The 17780-nt window shown below is 37.8% G+C and overlaps 1 protein-coding gene across 1 annotated transcript in view; it reads right to left on the bottom strand.

Annotated features, from left to right (window-relative positions):
* The window catches only part of LOC105042926 (uncharacterized), a 57932-nt gene that overhangs the window by 13906 nt on the left and 26246 nt on the right, over positions 1-17780 (bottom strand). The window contains exons 7-9 of the mRNA XM_010920295.4: positions 8347-8550; positions 7755-8258; positions 7450-7659 (exon numbers count right to left, since the gene is read on the bottom strand). Coding sequence (XP_010918597.2) covers positions 7450-7659; positions 7755-8258; positions 8347-8550 — 918 coding nt within the window. The remainder of the gene's footprint in view (positions 1-7449; positions 7660-7754; positions 8259-8346; positions 8551-17780) is intronic.

Here is a 17780-nt window from a genome sequence, read left to right as displayed (position 1 = left end):
ATAAATTATCAAATGTATATTATGTATTAAATGAAATTAAATTATTAAAATCATTATCTATCTAAAAATATAAATTTTATATATTTTTAAAGTGTAGATCCACTTCGTCCAATTTATGATAATAAATGTGGTGGTTTGTGATAAGCGTTCATCAAACTTGCAGAAATAGATTCAAGAAGGTAAAGAAACTAATATAGGTTGAAAGAATGTTGTAGTGACTTCGGGATGGCACCATTGAAGGTGAAAGTGGTAAGATGCATAATGGAGGCAGGTGGGTTGACAAGATTAATGCAGCATCAGCTCAGCGGTTACCCCCATGTGGCTGCAAGTAAGAGAAGTCAACAAACAGTCCGACAGTTAATGAAGAAGCATGCTTTTAGTCTTGACATTAGGCAGAGCAAGGAAAAAAAAAGTTTGGAGAAATAAGCAAAGATTGATCATTGGGTTGCTGAGACACCACATAATTTCAGAATTCCACTGTAGGCACAAGTCCACATGATATGGAGGAGGATCAGAGTTTGGCTGTCATATGAGACATGCTGAACATCATTGGTAGAGGGAGGAGGTTGCTAGCAACATGCATAATTTGGGTCCATTATGTCATGGGTTCTAGTTCCAAATCTGCTATCCCAGATCTAGGCTAAAGAGGAGACAGTTCGTGAGAAAGGCTGTTGGCAAAGGTAGTAGCTAGATAGCATCTATATTTGGGGTCTTTACCAGCAAGAAGAGCAAGGAGCCCCAATATATATCAGCAGGGGCCACCATTTATGACTTAGATCCACATGCAGCAGAGAACTGATTCTATGCTCCTCAGTGATAGGAAAAAGGACATGTGGAGAGCTAGTGCTTCGTGATTCCACTATACCTACATCCTTGTAAATATCGCTGACAACACCGACTACCATTTTTATCAACTCCATCTAGAAAGCCGATCAGGATGCCGATCCTCCCAGGTCCAAGTGTTTCCATAGTGAACTACTTGAAGATAATGAAGAGCCAAAAAGAAGGATAACCACATACAAGACCATGCAGGAGATTTATGATGTGACATTGATGTGTCATGGTTGGACAAGACCCATGAGATGATGAATACCATCTTTTGATATGTTATGAAAAAAATACATCTTTTCATAAATCAATTGATCTTTGTGACAAGGTGCATGATGTCCCATACATCCTGAGCTTGGTGGAGTAGGTGATTGAGTAGATAAGAGAGATGCATGTCTTGCAAGTGGTTACCAACAATGGACCATTGTATAGTACAAAGCCGTCAGATATATTCTGATGATCACGATGCATGGATCTTCTGGACTGCATGTGCTGCCAACTACATAGACTTGATGCTAATGGACATGGGTAGGATTCACAGGACAAAGCAGATGATGGAGATAGCCCAAGCTATCACTACTACACATGAGTGTTCACTTTGATAAGGAAGCACATGGGGCGTGAGATATTGAGTCCGGCAATCACCTGCTTCTCCATGCACTAATCGCACTCTATAGCCTCATTTGAAAGGAGACAACTCCGCTTCTGATGTTCATGAGTGTTGAGCAGGCAAAGAGCAGATATGCCTGTAATGGGATGGAAGGGAGTCATATGGAGGGATCAATGACAAGCCAGCAGTTCGGAAGTGAGCTGAGAGAGTAGTTATGACAATCGCAACCCTATGACAAGTGCGTAGTATTGTGAATAACAACAGGTAACTCCAGTTGGGCTTCTTGCATCAAATTATATGACTGCCAAGTGCAAGATCAAGCAGGTATAACCGAAATATCTTAACGATTATATTGACATCATTGAGAGATGGGATTACCAGATAGTTGGGAGAATATTGATATACTTGTTTATTTTTATAAAATATAATGATGCAATCCTTTATTTGGTAACTAAATCAATTACATATCCTGGCAACTTATTACTTCGACCCAAAGTACTAATATAGCATCCCGTGAATGGACATAGAAGACGAATTATTGATTGCCCTGCACAATGTCATTTAGAAGATGGAGCCTGATAAGCTCATTGATGCCGAATGTCAAAGGAGGAAAGTTAATTTAACAGGTGGGAAAATAACTGCCAGTTCAAGCAGATACATGATGTTATATGTCACATGTCTTTCAAAATAAAGCTTTTACAGAGGGCCCTCAAAGCTTTAGTGACAAGACAACTATGGCAAGTAAAGACATTATGTCTTTGGACACCAACTTCAATTGGTCCAAGTTTTATGATAAATAGTATCTAATATCCAATTTACTTGATTGCATTTGCAGTTGGATGTTGTTTATGTTTAGGCTTTCATCTAAAAGTCTCAAGAGCTTAGCGATTTGAATCCTCTCAGGTGATCTCTTCCAGTAGCTGTGAGTGCAACTGATCAACCTTCTCCTTAATATATAGCAAACAAAGGAACCGTATAACACAGAAGAGACCACATGACTTAGTATATGTGCACTGCAGTCTATGGCTCAGATTAAAGTGCATTCAGGAGGGAGTGAAGTGCGATGACCCACTTCGTAATGACTTTGTATATAAAGAGGAGGGTTCCATAATTCGTTGGCTTGAAGGCTAGCAACAGCAACAAGAGTTTGATGAGTCCGGATCATTGCTTCAACTTGCTAGTCATGGCTAAGGAGGCTTCGATAAATTCAAAGAGGCAAAGCGATACATGCCACACAACCAGCCAATGACTAGCAGTAGGAGCAAAGGTCAGGTGGAGTCCATCAAGATAGCAAGGTTCTATGCCTGATATATCCATCCGGAGATATGAGGATGGAAATGCTAAGGAGAGGCCATCATGGCACATGGTCCAACAAGGAAAAAAATAATTTTCAGAATGATAGGAAAGGGAAGGTAAAGAAAGTTGCACATCCACTATAAAGGGTTGACTAGAAGACTGTTTACTCAGATTTTGAGATCACTGCATCCTTAGATGACCGGTTGGCCAGATCATCTTGCGATATGAATAATGATACTAATAACAATTCAAGCAATAACACATCTGGCAGTAAGGAGGTAGAGATGGACATGGGGGTGTATATGACTCAGCCATCTAATTTGGGTCAATTCACTAATAAGTCGCATTTTCCTCATGCCATGCAAGATACGAACCACGACACCCGTGAGGCCTGCAAGGATACAATATTATATAGAAGATGGGCCTTTTGAGGTGGTTCAAGGCAAGATGCTACTGCTACCAAGGTTCGCTGTACCGGTACCGGACGGCGTGCCGATCTCGGACCGGTACGGTACAGTACCGGTACCATACTGATACACGGTATGCCTAGGCGTACCGGTCCAATATGGTACACAATATTTTATTCGATTTTTAATTTTTTTTTTGGATTTTTGAAGTTAATAATTGATAAATACAACTTCAATATGGCATTATATTGCATATTATTGACATATTTGGGTTCAATTTGGAGTTAGGTTGCGGTACAAAGACTCTTGATCCAAAATTTCAAATATATATTTATTTACATTATATTTCAACTATGTCATCTTAAAACTAAAGAAAAAATATATAAAATACGCATTAAAATGTATCTAAATATTTAATACAAAGCGCAATAACTGATATACGAACCTTAAGATGTACTCTGCATTTAATTTCTTGTTGAGTGTCTGTGACGCTCGTAGATGTCTGGATCATCAACATAGTCTGAAGGGATATCAGTCCAACCCTCTAGCTAAGCAGCACCGTACTCTCGAATATTCATCATCCCATAAGGCATCCTCTCTGTATTGTAAGACATCTCAGATCTCTCGCTAAAATTCTGACTCTGAGAAATATCTCGAGATGATGGTACGGTTGTGGAGGAGCCCATCTAAATATGCCAGTAGCAAAATCTGATCCGTAAGATGCTCCAAGCTGCATAGGGTAGTAACCACTAGAAGATGATGCCTCGGATGCACCATATGCATATGGATCATAAGGTGGCTATGGATAATAGGATCCATAATGCGAGGATGATCCGATACATCCATGGACCCTACTCCACGTGCAAGATCGTCCGCAGTATATATATATAATTAAAATATATGCAAGTATAACAAAACACGATAGTTTAATGATAATTAAAATAATTATATATAATTTTAAAATAATTTTAATAATTATTTTAAAACTTATAAATTCAAAATAAATATGTTATATGCTTCAAATAATATTTTTAAATTAACTAAAATATAACACTATTTTTATATATTTTTTATTTTATAATTAAATTTTTAATTTAAATAATTAAAAAAATAATTTTTTAATTTCAAATATTTGAAAAAAAAATTTGAAATTAGATTTAAGTAGCTTGAATCATTCTAAACATGATTCCTAAACTCTAATTTTTTTCCTAAAATTTATTTTTTTTTAATTTTTAAATAAATAAATATTTAAAAATATTTAAAAAATATATAATTAACAAAAATTAACAATTTTGGTGTCATCGTGTAGATCTTCTAAAGATCTTTTACGTATAATTAAATCATACCAAAATCATAAGATTTTGGCATGATTTTCTCCTATTTTTATTTTACCTCATTTTTATCCTATTTCTAACAACAAAAACAAAAAAAATATTTACTAACAAAATAACAGATTATCTTACCTCCGGTCAAAGATCAGTCTCTTCTCAAATCACTCCTCCAATTTCACGAAATTTTGCCTTCTTTTCTAATTTTTTGGAGGTCTCAACGATTAAGTTGCCCACGGCCATGAGTGCTCTCTGAGAACTCTCAAAGAACACCAAAAGTCTGGTGCTTATTAAAACACCAAACCCTCCCCCCATGAAGTGGGCCACGCCCATTTCTCTCCCCCAACCACGTGAAAAGGCCCCACCTTCCCCCCTCCCCCCTTTCTCTGGGCGATACGGTTCGGTTCACCCCGAACGATCCAGAACCGAGCCGTACCTCCGATTCCGGGCGGTATGGGGCCACCCGAACCGGACGGTTCGGTGCGGTTCGGGGTCCTTTTCCGAAAAACAGGCCCGAACCGGACCGATAAAGGACCGGTCCGGCTCGGTACGCCCATACCGGACGGTTCGGCCTGGTACGGCGAACCATGACTGCTACTAATATAGAACACAAAGTAGGGTACATGCATGTATCTGGATCTTTATCATACACTAGATCCTATTCTACACAACCAAAGTATGACCCATAAACATATTGTTTGACTAAGACATCATATTGGGATAGCTACTATCCTCCATAGTCTCAATCAGATTGTAGGTCGGATCTTGCTGCCACCATATATCCTTAGAAGAGATTGGGATGGCCAACACAACTCAGATAGAGGACCAGTAATAGGGTGGCAATCATGGAGGCTCAAGTTATTGAATGCAGGATTGGCACAGTATATGGGTTGGAGTCATATCTAAAGGCCCAAGTACGGATAAGATGCCAATGTCTACAAACAACATAGACACAGAGAAGTTAGAGGCAAGCATGTATTTTAATTATTATAATTGCATCTATTAAGTAATCATACCATCTCTCAGGATCAATATGGAATAAAATAACATTAAAATGCACTTAAAATCATAATTTAAAGATCTACAAAGGTTAAAATGATCTAAAAAACCAAAAAATCGAAAAAGAAAGGGCAGAAAAGCAGTGAACTAGTATTGTATACATCTGCATAACGTATTGGCATGGTTCAACTCGGTACAAAACTATATTGGTACCTGCAATCACCGATATCGAGATTGTAGGTCTTGAAAAATTTTCTTAATTACTGGAGAACGCATAACAAAACCTCCAGATCAAGATTTGCCATCTCGATATCGGATCTTGTACTTGTATCATCCTATTGTAGTGTCAATATGTAGAATGGTATGGGTCGGCAAGGCATACCAAGTATCGGTACGATACAAAATGGTGCATCAGTTCAATACCGATATGGTAATGATACAGTACTGACTGGTTTGCTGTCTCAGTACCAAATCTCATACTAGTATCATCCTATTACAGAATCTCCAAATCAAGGTTTGCCATCTCGATATCGGATCTTGTACTTATATCATCCTATTGTAGTGTCAACATGTAGAATGGTATGGGTCAGCAAGGCATACCAAGTATCGGTATGATATGAAACGGTGCATCGATTCAATACCGATACAGTAATGATACAGTACTGACTGGTTTGCTGTCTTGGTACCGAATCTCATACTAGTATCATCCTGTTATAATGTCAGTATACGGTACGATATGAATCGACGAGACATATCAAGTGTCAATGTGGCATGAGATTGTACATATCGATTCAATATCCGATACGGTATGATACGGTACAATACAATACCAACCAGTACAGCAAACCTTGATCAGATACATGTTATTTCATTCTTCCATTATATAGTCCCCTCACATCACACTTCTAATAAAGCCCTATAACTAGCACAAATGTGATTTAGGCCCCAAAGAGGATGATACCTATAAAGAAGTGTCAAACATGTTAAAATTAATAAAAAAATAATTTCCATGTTACCAAATAGTAGAAGACATATATCGAAATGAAAAAAAAAAAAACAATTGCTTGCAGTATGCATATCAAGCATCTACAATAAACATATCAGCAGGGCCGGCCCTGGGGCAGATCGAACTGGACGATCGTCCTAGGCCATGCATTGATGTTCCAATGGGGTATAAGGATGGCTTTACAATATTATAACAAGAAAAATAATTAAATAGGTTAATAATGGTTTTACACACTGCTTAACGAATATATCTATAGAAAATTATTGCACATAGATTAATTTTTCAATGATAATTAATGTTTAAAATATGTTAGTTTTAAATAGAGAAGGCTCTTTTTTTTTTTATTTGGCCCCGGATCTAAAAAGTGTCAAGACCAGCTCTGCATATCAGCATGTGCAAGCACAAAAATGGTAAAACAGGTCAATACAGGGGCAGAATGACACTAATGAGCTAAAAGGGGGAAGCAACAAGCCATAAAAAGAAGCAACAATAATAGCAGAGTACAAGAAAAGGAGACTCAACTCTCAACTCAGGACTTATTACATCAACTAGATGGCAACATCAAATAGAAAAAGAATAGAAAATTCTACATTAGGGCATGAAAGAATCATGAAAGGTAAATATAGGGGCAGAATTACACTTCATGAGCTAGAGGGGGGAAGCAACAAGCTATAAAAAAGAAATAACAATGATGGCAGAGTACAATAAAAGGAGACTCAATTCTCAAGTCAAGACTTGTTACATCACCTAGATGGCAACATCAAACAGATAAAAGATAGAAAATTCGGCATTATGGCATGAAAGAATCATTAGATTCAGGATAAAAGTTTAAAACAAAAAAGGTGGTCAGGATAAGTAGAAAATTTGGGTTCTGAATTCTGACTACTATACTAACTAGCAAGAATTCAAAGAATTGCTAAATGAATAAGTGGAATAACTGATAGATGGAAAGTTATTTAAGCTAACAAAGCTTACAAGAGTTATTCCACGGTATATAGAACCACGATGCAAAAACGGCCATGCCCCCTCTCCATTGTAGATTTCATATATACACAACGGCCGCCCAGTCCTTTCTAGTTCACCTTCATCACGTTCATTTGCTTCGAATTTCAGCTTTTCAGCTTTCTTAGCATTGCGGTATACATCCTCCCATGACCCCAAAGTTCTCTCCATCCTTTCCTCAAGCTATAGATTAACAAAAAAAAAAAAAAAGAAAACATCATTTCAGCAATGATGATTCAACAAAATATCAAACATAGAAATGCTGATAAACAGCTTACCTCCTGTATCTCTCGTCTCTCTAAGTCCTCAGATATTTCCATTTCACTTACGATATCCCAATCTAACTGAGTTGGGAACTCCTCTGTATAAGCCTTCTTTTCAACTCTAGATCTGTTATCCATATGATTTTTAGCATATTGTTCCTCAAGCAAATATACAATGCTGGATCTTTGTCTTGAAAGATAACCTTCAGTTTGCATATGATAATCTCTTTCTTCGACATCCCCCACAAAAAGGCCCCATAACCAAGATGTTTGTCGGGTTGGAGAAAAGGATTGTGGGAGCATTACATCTGATGGAAACTGGAGTACATTTTCAAGAAGCTTTGCATAACCAGCAATGCAATCCGATGCTTGCATGTCCATAGAGAGTTCTCTGGCATTAGATGCAGCAACATGAGCCAAAGATGACAGCTTCTTATCTTTTATTAAATGTGAAAAAGCTGTAGCCAATGATTCTGGATCACTAGGATGAAAAATAAAGCCATGGGTCTGATCAACAACCTGCAGTACAAATATTGTTTTAATAAGGAAAAGTGATCAAGAATGCGACGAAAAATAAAACCAGTAGCTGATTCAGAATTAGGCTCACATATTTCTTTATTGTAGTCAGATCAGGGGCGACAATGGGAATTCCAAAAGACATGGCTCGCAATAGCAGTGGAGGAAAGCTCTGTTCCTCCTCAAAAGACCCATAAAGAACAGAGTCAGCCATCAATAGCAAGTTGTTCACATCATGATCCATACCATATTGCCTCACAGAACCTTCTGGAAATCCCAAATGAGTAGCAATTTCCTGTCCCAACAGTATCAAAGATCAGTCCACTAACATATAGTATAACTCCACAAGAAAAGACCTAAAGGCCAATATTCTCAAGGCTGACAACAGTCAACATTTTGACATTAGAACATATTCAATCTGAAACGTACATGCAAGATCAAACTGTGAAGAATGCAAGAAAAGAAAAACAGTGCATCATTAAGAAATTTAACTACTTGAAAAAATCCATGCGCCATGTATTAATACTTATACTGAGATAATCCGACAGGAAGGCTGATAGTCCAAGCAACATGACAAGAGAGTCTGTAATATGGCTATACAAGTATTTCATGGTTTGACAGTCAGATAGAGTGAAGAAAGATGGGAACTATTAAACCAAAGCAAAGCAAAACTTTGCTCTTTCAATTTTTCAAACAAAAACTTCTAGTGTTAAGGTTTCACAGAAAAATGAGAGTAAAGACAAGATGTAAACTATTTATGCATAATTAGCCCAATGGAATCTGTTTGAACCCAAAATAAAAGCATGAACTGGATTGGATGCAAAAATGTAGAAATTGGACCTGCTTGAAAAGCAGTACAGTGACACAAGGATAAGGAATCCTTCTATGCATGTGTAATGGGGCAAACTATCACAGAGGAGCAAAAGGATTGACCAACACTAATAATGTGGCAAAATTAGCATACACAGTTTTAAGATATCCAGCAGCTTATTTTACTGCATACACATCAGAGAATATACATGTAACAATGCTGTCAAATAATGTAGATGATAGTTTGTATGTGATAAATAAGGAACCCTATTCTGAGATCATGCTCAGAAGCTTCAAGTGTATAATTTGGCCCCATGACCTTATGAAAATATTCTTAGCTCCAAAAGTTTAAAGGTATGAAAGCCAGTGGTTGCCTGGTACAAATTTGAAGCTCTGAAGACATAATATGGAAAGATTTGGCAATGATAGATCTAATCCCACCTTCAGAAGGAATCAAGAGGACATCAGTAGTGTTTTGACCTTGCCAATAGCATTCACCAATTGGTCAATGAATTCCAATGACCAAGGCATCCCAAGATACCAACAGTAGTCAACTCAATGCATTTTCTCAATGCTTTGGTGCCCTTCTCTTGTATGGTTGGCAATGGCAGCCGGATTCAAATTTGGTAATTGGAAAACCACTGACCACTAGTTTTATATTTCGCACTCTACTATGCTGTGGCACACTGATATGCCATGCCTATTGAGAAGGCCTATTTAAAAGAAGTAGTAGAATAAGCGTCCTCATACATTTAAACTTGTTATAGAGCAACATCAACAGGTGTTCCTTAGCCACTATTGCCCTGAAGCAATTCGCCTAAGAACCTTAAATACTAGTTGCCAGGTCCCAATTCTCTGACGGTATGGCACATAACATACCAGTATGGACCAGCATGGATGATTCCTAAATTCTTGATTAATATATAAAAGCTTGCACAACCGTTTCAAAAGTATACCATCCCTTCTAGCTTGTAGAACACACTTGGTAGGAAGTCTCTTTCTATTTACCATTTTAATGTTAAGAACACCCTTCTGACTACAAAGAGGGGTTATGTTGGAATCCCATGATTATAGGAATCCCAAATTATGGTATCTATTGGAATCTCATGATTATAGAAATCCCAAATTATTAGGAATTAATTTCAGTTTCTGTATATAGCTGATTCACCTAATTATTTATGTTTCCTTTTGTAATTATTTAGCCTCCTATTCTAGGACCAGTGGATGTATATAAATAGGAGCTATGTAAAGAGCATTATTATTTTTGTTTTCGTGTGTCACGCCTCTGCCCAGCCTTGATTCTTGATCTGGTTTGCTTTTCTTTTTATTGGTGCTAAGTGTTTTATTTCTTCAGTGCTTTTTCTCCTATTTGCTAAAATATGACTGAGGGAAAGACGACTGTGACTGAAACAAAAATGGGATTTGTGAGTGATAACCCATCTTTACAAATCAGTCCCATTAAGCTCGATGGAACTAATTATCTGGCATGGTCCAGATCCTGCCATTTGTTCATTCAAATTAGGGGACTACAAGGGTATATTACTGGGGATAGTCCAAAAACAGAAATTACCAGTTCTAATTATACTCAGTGGGAATCGAAAATTTCACTTGTGATGTCTTGGTTCATCAATTCTATGCAACCTCAAATTGCTCAGGGATATTTGTTGTTGAACAGTGCAGCCACTATTTGGAATGCAATTTTTCAAACATATTCTCAAATGGGCAATGATGCACAGATTTATAAGCTCCGCAACAAAGTTCATGCAATGAAACAATATGAGATAACTATTGCACAGTACTTTGATGAATTAAGTGGTTTATGACAGGAACTGGATTACTATCAGGACTTTCAAGCCACATATGCTGCGGATATTGTTAATTTCAAAAATTGATTGAAAAAAATGCATATATGATTTTCTTGCTGGCTTGAATATAGAGTATGATCAGATACGGGTCCAAGTACTTGGAAAGGATCCTATACCTTCCTTAAGGCAAACATACTTATATGTCCAATAGGAGGAGAGTTGGAGTGTCATGATCCATTCATCCTTTGTTGACAAGGCAGGGCTAGTAGCTGCCTCTTCACGAGAGCAATCATATGTTCTTCATCAAAGTCCTCCGGACAAGGATCAATTACACTGTGACTACTGTGGCAAGTCTTAGCATACTAAAAAACATTGCTGGAAACTGCATGGTCGCCCAACCAAAGGACGTGGTGGTAAGCGGATAGGTTCATTAAGACCATAAGCGAATGTGTCTAAAACAGTGGATTTCTCTGAGGAAATAAATAATACTGAAATTTTTTCCAATGAAGAAGTTCAATCCCTAAGACGTTTGTTGTCTCAGCTTGTGTCTCAATCTACTACTGCTACCTCTTCTAATTTTGTCAAATCAGGTAATGCTTTTCTTGCAAATCTTGAAAAATTTTTTTGGGTTATAGATTCTGGAGCAAACAAACACATGACAAACTCTCCAAATAAATTTTCAACCTATTGTCCATGTTCAGGAAAAGAAAAAGTCCGCATAGCGGATGGGTCCTTAGCCACTATTTCTGAAACAAGTTCTGTTAAACGTACTACCACCATAAATCTAGCTTCAATTCTTCATGTTCTTAGCATTCTTATTAATCTTTTGCCTGTTAGTTCTATTACTAAAGCCCTTAATTGCAAAATTGAATTTTTTCCTACTCATTGCATATTTCAGGAGTTGAAAACAGGGAGAATGATTGGTAGTGGTAGATTGCAAGATGGCCTGTATCTTTTGGATGACAATTGTAGTCTCTCAAATGCTGATCCCAACCAAGCTTTGCTAGGACAATCTATGAGTGCTGAACAAAAGATCATCCAGTGGCATAGGCGACAAGACATCCTTCTTTTTCTGCTTTAAAAGGGTCATATTCTATTTTGTTTAGACAATGCAAACCAGAACCGCTAGTTTGTGATGCTTGTGAATTTACTAAACATACAAGACATTCTTATCCTCCAATAAATAATAAGAGTTTGGTTCCTTTTATGACTATCCTAAATAGGTTCTTTGTCCGATTATAGATGGTTTGTCACTTTTATTGATTGTTGCACTAGATTGACTTGGGTTTACTTGATGAAAGCAAAAAATGAAGTGTTTTCTTGCTTTCAATAGTTTCACAAGATGATTTGTACATAGTTTGATGCTTAGGTTAAGATTTTAAGAACTGATAATGGTACTGAATATATAAATAGAGTCTTTCATGCCTATTTAGATTCAAATGGAATTGTACATCAGACTAGTTGTGTAAATATTGGTGCACAAAATAGAGTGTCAGAGAGAAAGAATAAACATTTACTTGAGATGGCTCGATCCCTTATGTTTACCATGAACCTTCCTACACTTACCGGAGGGATGCTGTTCTTTCTGCAGCATATCTTATCAATAGAATGCCTCTTAGAATACTAAACTTTAAGAGTCCTTTAGAGATTTTATAGGATAGTAATTCTTATACTGTTTCTCCAAAGATCTTTGGTTGTGTTTGTTTTGTTTATAAGACAAATGTTGGAAAGTTAGAACCCAGAGCTCTTAAATGTGTGTTTGTGGGTTACGCTGGTACTCAAAAGAGAGATAAATATTACCACCCACCTTCAAAGAAATATTTTGTTAGCATGGATGTCACATTTAGGGAATCTGAGCCTTATTTCTCCACTCAGTCACCTCTTCAAGGGGAGCATAAGAATGAAGAGGTGTCCTCTTGTTACCCTTTTCAGGGGAGATTCTTAGACTTGGGATAGACCTTGAGACGGACCTTAATAAGGATAACAAGGACCAACCACCTCAACCCCTAGGGAGATTGGATGACTGGATTTGAGAACTTACACACATCAGAACAAGACAGATACAGCCATTGAGCATAATACACCTAATCAACCGGCATCCTTGAATTCAGTTTTTGAACATTCTGAAGATTTATGTGGTGAGTTCCCTCTGATCCTTGATGATTCTAATTCTGATTCTAATCCTAATTCTTCTACTGATGATCTTGATGTTCCCATTGCTATCAGAAAAGAAGTCAGAACTTGTCTAACATCCTATTTCCAATTTTGTTTCCTATGATTCTGTCTTCTTCCTATAGACCTTTGTCTTGTCTGTTTCTTCTGTTTCTATCCTACAAGGTTGAAAGGAAGCGTACCTTGATCCAAAATGGAAGGCAACTATGGTTGAGACGAGGGCTTTGGCAAAAAATGAGACATGGGACCTTGTTACTCTTCCATTGGGAAAGAGACCAGTGGGATGCAAGTGGATGTTCACAGCAACATCCGCTGTACTGATACCGGAGTGTGTACCAATGCTGGGCCGGTATGGTACCGGTACCGTACCATACCGACACATTGTATGCTCCAGCGTACCGATTCGGAACCGGTATAATTTTTTTTTGTTTCTTTTTTTGGGTCTCCAAGTTATTAATTCATAAATACAGCCCCAAAATTATATTATATTACATATTATTGATATATTTGGGTTCAATTTTTGAGTTCGATAGCGGTATAGGGATTTTTGATCCAAAATTTCAAATATACATTTATTTAATTATATTACAACTCTAACATCCTAAAATTTAAAAAAATATATAAAAATGCATTAAAATGTATCTAAACTTTTAAAGTACAAAGCACAAAAAATAATATACTAACTCAAGATCTGCTCTGCATTTAATATCTCGTCGAGTGTCTATAACGCTCGTAGATATCTGGATCATTGACATAATCTGGGAAACATCAGTCCAACCCTCTAATCAAGATATACTGTACTCCTGAATATTCAGCCCATAAGGCATCTTCTCTGGATTGTAAGATATCTCAGATCTCTCAATCAAATTTTGACTCTGAGAAGTATCCTCCGGATGATGTATGACTGTGGAGGAGCCCATCCAAATATGTCGGTAGCAAAATCTAATCCGTAAGATGCTCCAGACTGCATAGAATAGTAACCACTAGAAGATGATGCCTCGAATGCACCATATCCATATGGATCATAAGGTGACTGTGGATAATAAGATCCATAATGCGAGGATGATCCAAATACATCCATAGATCTTACTCCACATGCAAGATCGTCTATAGCTGCATCGTGTGCTGGACGACCTCTAAGAGCTTGTCGTCTATATAAAATCGGCTCTCCACGATCTCTACCGACTCGTCCACCATGGTCCCTATCTTGTGTGGTATGTGTAAACTGAGACTCACCAGTGAATCGAATATCATCCTGTGGCTGTGTCTTATAAGCAGTGATCTCCTGTCCTCCAGTTTCTCTCTGATCATCAGATCCATGACTACTAGTACTAGTATCATCATCACTCTCCCTAGTCTCTGACTCTGAGCCAGATAGCTCCTGTACTCTCGAGAGTGGTACACGTGCAACTATCTTTCTCTCCCTGTGCCCCTCTGTGACTGAGTTTTCTGTGATTGGGAAGATGGATGTCTTATTGCTGACTGCCGACCTCGTCTAAATATTTATCGCTCAAACCTCTGCGAAGATGTATCGGACAAAGAGTCATGTGATGAATGAGTCCCCTGTGTCCCCTCAGACTGTGGCTAATCAGCTGAAACTTTATGTGAAATATCTTTCTACCCATTGTCCTGGATCCACCCCGATCTCCCTAGCTACCACATTGGCTGGTCGTAGAGGAGACCCCGACTCATGAAACTCTGGCTCCTGCTGTTCACCTGCAAGCCATCCGATGATCAGATCGTCATCTTCGTCAGCATAATCATCTAGTGTCAGATCAGTGTACTTCAGTTGTACTTCCTCTTGAATGTATTTTAACCTCAATCTCAGATTATAGTGAACATATACAAGATCATCGAGATACTTTTGTGTCAGACGATTTCTCTGCTTGTTGTGGATAAGGACGAAAGTCGACCAATTGCACTCACAGCCACTAGCAGAGATCGTCTGAAAAAGAATGCGGACAGCCACACCTCTCAAATATTCTACGAACATTCCAAAATGAATCCATCGTTCAGCTGCAAAAGCAAAATTACATATCAAATTTTATGATATTATTAGCATTTGATGTCAATCTATGCTGCTCATTATTGATATGTAATTTACCTGAATTCATTTGCTTTTTACTTACGACAGCTGATGGGACTCCAAAGCTGTCTGATCTCTTTCTAAACTGTTTCGTCTGTAAAAAAATATATTTATTAAATTTATAAATATATCATTGAGTACAGATCGAATTCAGTTGAATAATCACATCTGTTTTAAACTAGCATACCTTTTGCAGACACAACGATGCGATTTCTGAATCAGACACCATCTTATATATCACATTACAAAAGCAGCAAGAAGCTCGTTATCCATATCTATCCCAAGAATGGTATACCGAAATCTCGGATTCAAATAATAAGCTGCAGATAAATTCTATAATTGATTAAGTATACTTTTACAAGTATTAAAAAAATATTTTTAAATATTTTTGAATCCGTGCTTACCGGCTAGATGCAAATCTCTACCCATCTTTTCGATAACCATCAATATAAGATCAATGCAATGTACAGCACATGGAGTCTAGTATATCTGCGGTCGCTGCTCTATCAGCAACTCTCCGACAGCCTTATATTGTGGTCCGTTATCTATGATGACCTGCACGACATGCTGCTCACCCACTAAATCAATCACCTCCTCCATCAGACCAAAGATATATGTGGCATCGTGCATCTTATCTGAAGCATCAATTGATTTGTGAAAAAATATTTTCCATCACAATATGTCAAAAAATTAATGATGCTCCGTCTAATAGTGTGAAATACTCTACTGCTTAGTCCCTTAGTAAATACATCAGCCAACTGCTCCATCGAAGTCACATGAGAAACAGTTAATGAGCCATCCACTATCTTCTCCTCTATGAAGTGTTGATCAATCTCTATATGTTTGGTCCGATCATGCTGAACTGGATTGTGGACAATACTAATAGTAGTCTTGTTGTCACAAAACAAGGATAAACTATTTGTTTCTGATAACTTCAACTCTTCCATCAATTTTCGCAACCATAACAATTCACAGATACCCTGAGCCATAGCTTTATATTCTGCTTCTGTATTGGATCTTGCTATAACATTCTGTTTCTTGCTTCTCCAGATAATCAGGTTACCTCCAACAAATGTACAATAATTAGATGTTGACCTTCTATCGTCAAGAGATCCAGCCCAATCTATATCAGTAAAAGCTTTTATTTGTAGGTGGCCATGCTTTTGAGAAAAGTAGCCCTTTCCTCGGTGCAGATTTCAGGAATCTCAAAATGCGAAACACAGCTTCTAACTGGGATTCTCGAGGATCATGCATATATTGGCTCACCAAACTCACAGCATAAGCTATATTTGGTCTAGTGTGTGAGAGATAAATCAATCTCCCAACTAACCTCTAATATCTTCCCAAGTCAACCGAGTTCCCAAACTCCTGCTTGCAATCTGTGATTAGCCTCAATAGGAGAATCTACAGGCTTACATCCCAACATGCCAGTTTCTTCCAGGAGATCCAAATATATTTTCCCTGATATATAAAGATCTCTTTATCTGACTTGGCAATCTCTATTCCAAAAAAATACTACATCTTACCCAAATCTTTAATTTCAAATTCTTGGGCTAAGAGCTTTTTTAAATGGGCAATCTCCTCCTTGTTATCCCCAGTCACAACTATATCATCAACATAAACAATAAGTAATGTGATCTTATCTCTACAGTATTTCATAAACAAGGTATGATCAGCATTGCTTTGATGATAGCCAAAAGAAATCATGGTTTTGTTGAATCTATCAAACCATGCTCTTGGTGATTGCTTCAAACCATATAATGCCTTCTTCAATGTGCAAACCTTTTCTTTGATTTTCTTATCATCAAATCCTCGAGGAATCTCCATGTACACTTCTTCCTTTAAATCTTCATGCAAAAAAGCATTCTTGACATCAAGCTGTCGTAAATCCCACTCAAGATTTGCTGCACAGGATAACAGGATTCTGATAGTATTCATCTTTGCAACAGAGGCAAAGATCTCCTGATAATTCACTCTATAGGTCTATATGAAGTCTTTTGCCACTAATCTGGCCTTGTACCTTTCAATTGAACCATTTGCCTTATATCTTACTGGGAACCAAGGAATGCCGTATCGGGCCATTTGGCCCGATACGGGGCATACCGAACCTAACCGACGGCCAGCCGATCCGGTTCGACCATTTTTCTCGAAAAATAGCTCCGAATTGCATCAAACCGGGCGGTTTGGCACGGTTCGACGCCAAACCGCCCAAAATCGGGTGGTATGGCTCAATACACCTAGTTCAGTGCGGTTCGACGCCACATCGCTCGAAATCAGGCGGTATAGCTCAGTACGGTTCGGTTCGGTTCGATGTTGAACGGAACCGTACCAACAAGCTTCACGTGGGGGGGTGGGGGGTGTGGGGGGTTGTAGTGGGGTCTGGGCTGTCTTTTAGTGACAGCCCAGGTGGTTTGTCTAAGAGATCCGAGAGCTCTCTCAGAACTCCTGAGCTCGCCTAAGAGGAAAACAAGATGCTGAAAAATTAGAAAAAAAGAAAAATTTCATCAACTTGCAGCACTGGGTCGAGACGCTGATTTTTGGCCGGATGTAAGGTACTATATTATTCTTTTAGTAAATATTTTATTTTTTATGTTTTTGTTGTTAAAAAAAAGATAAGAATGAAGAAGTATGAAAATAAGAGAAAATCATGCC

This window comes from Elaeis guineensis, chromosome 4, assembly GCF_000442705.2.
Source record: "Elaeis guineensis isolate ETL-2024a chromosome 4, EG11, whole genome shotgun sequence".
NCBI lineage: Eukaryota > Viridiplantae > Streptophyta > Magnoliopsida > Arecales > Arecaceae > Elaeis > Elaeis guineensis.
The sequence above is the reverse complement of the archived record's forward strand: the minus strand, read 5'-3'. Positions and strand labels throughout refer to the sequence as shown.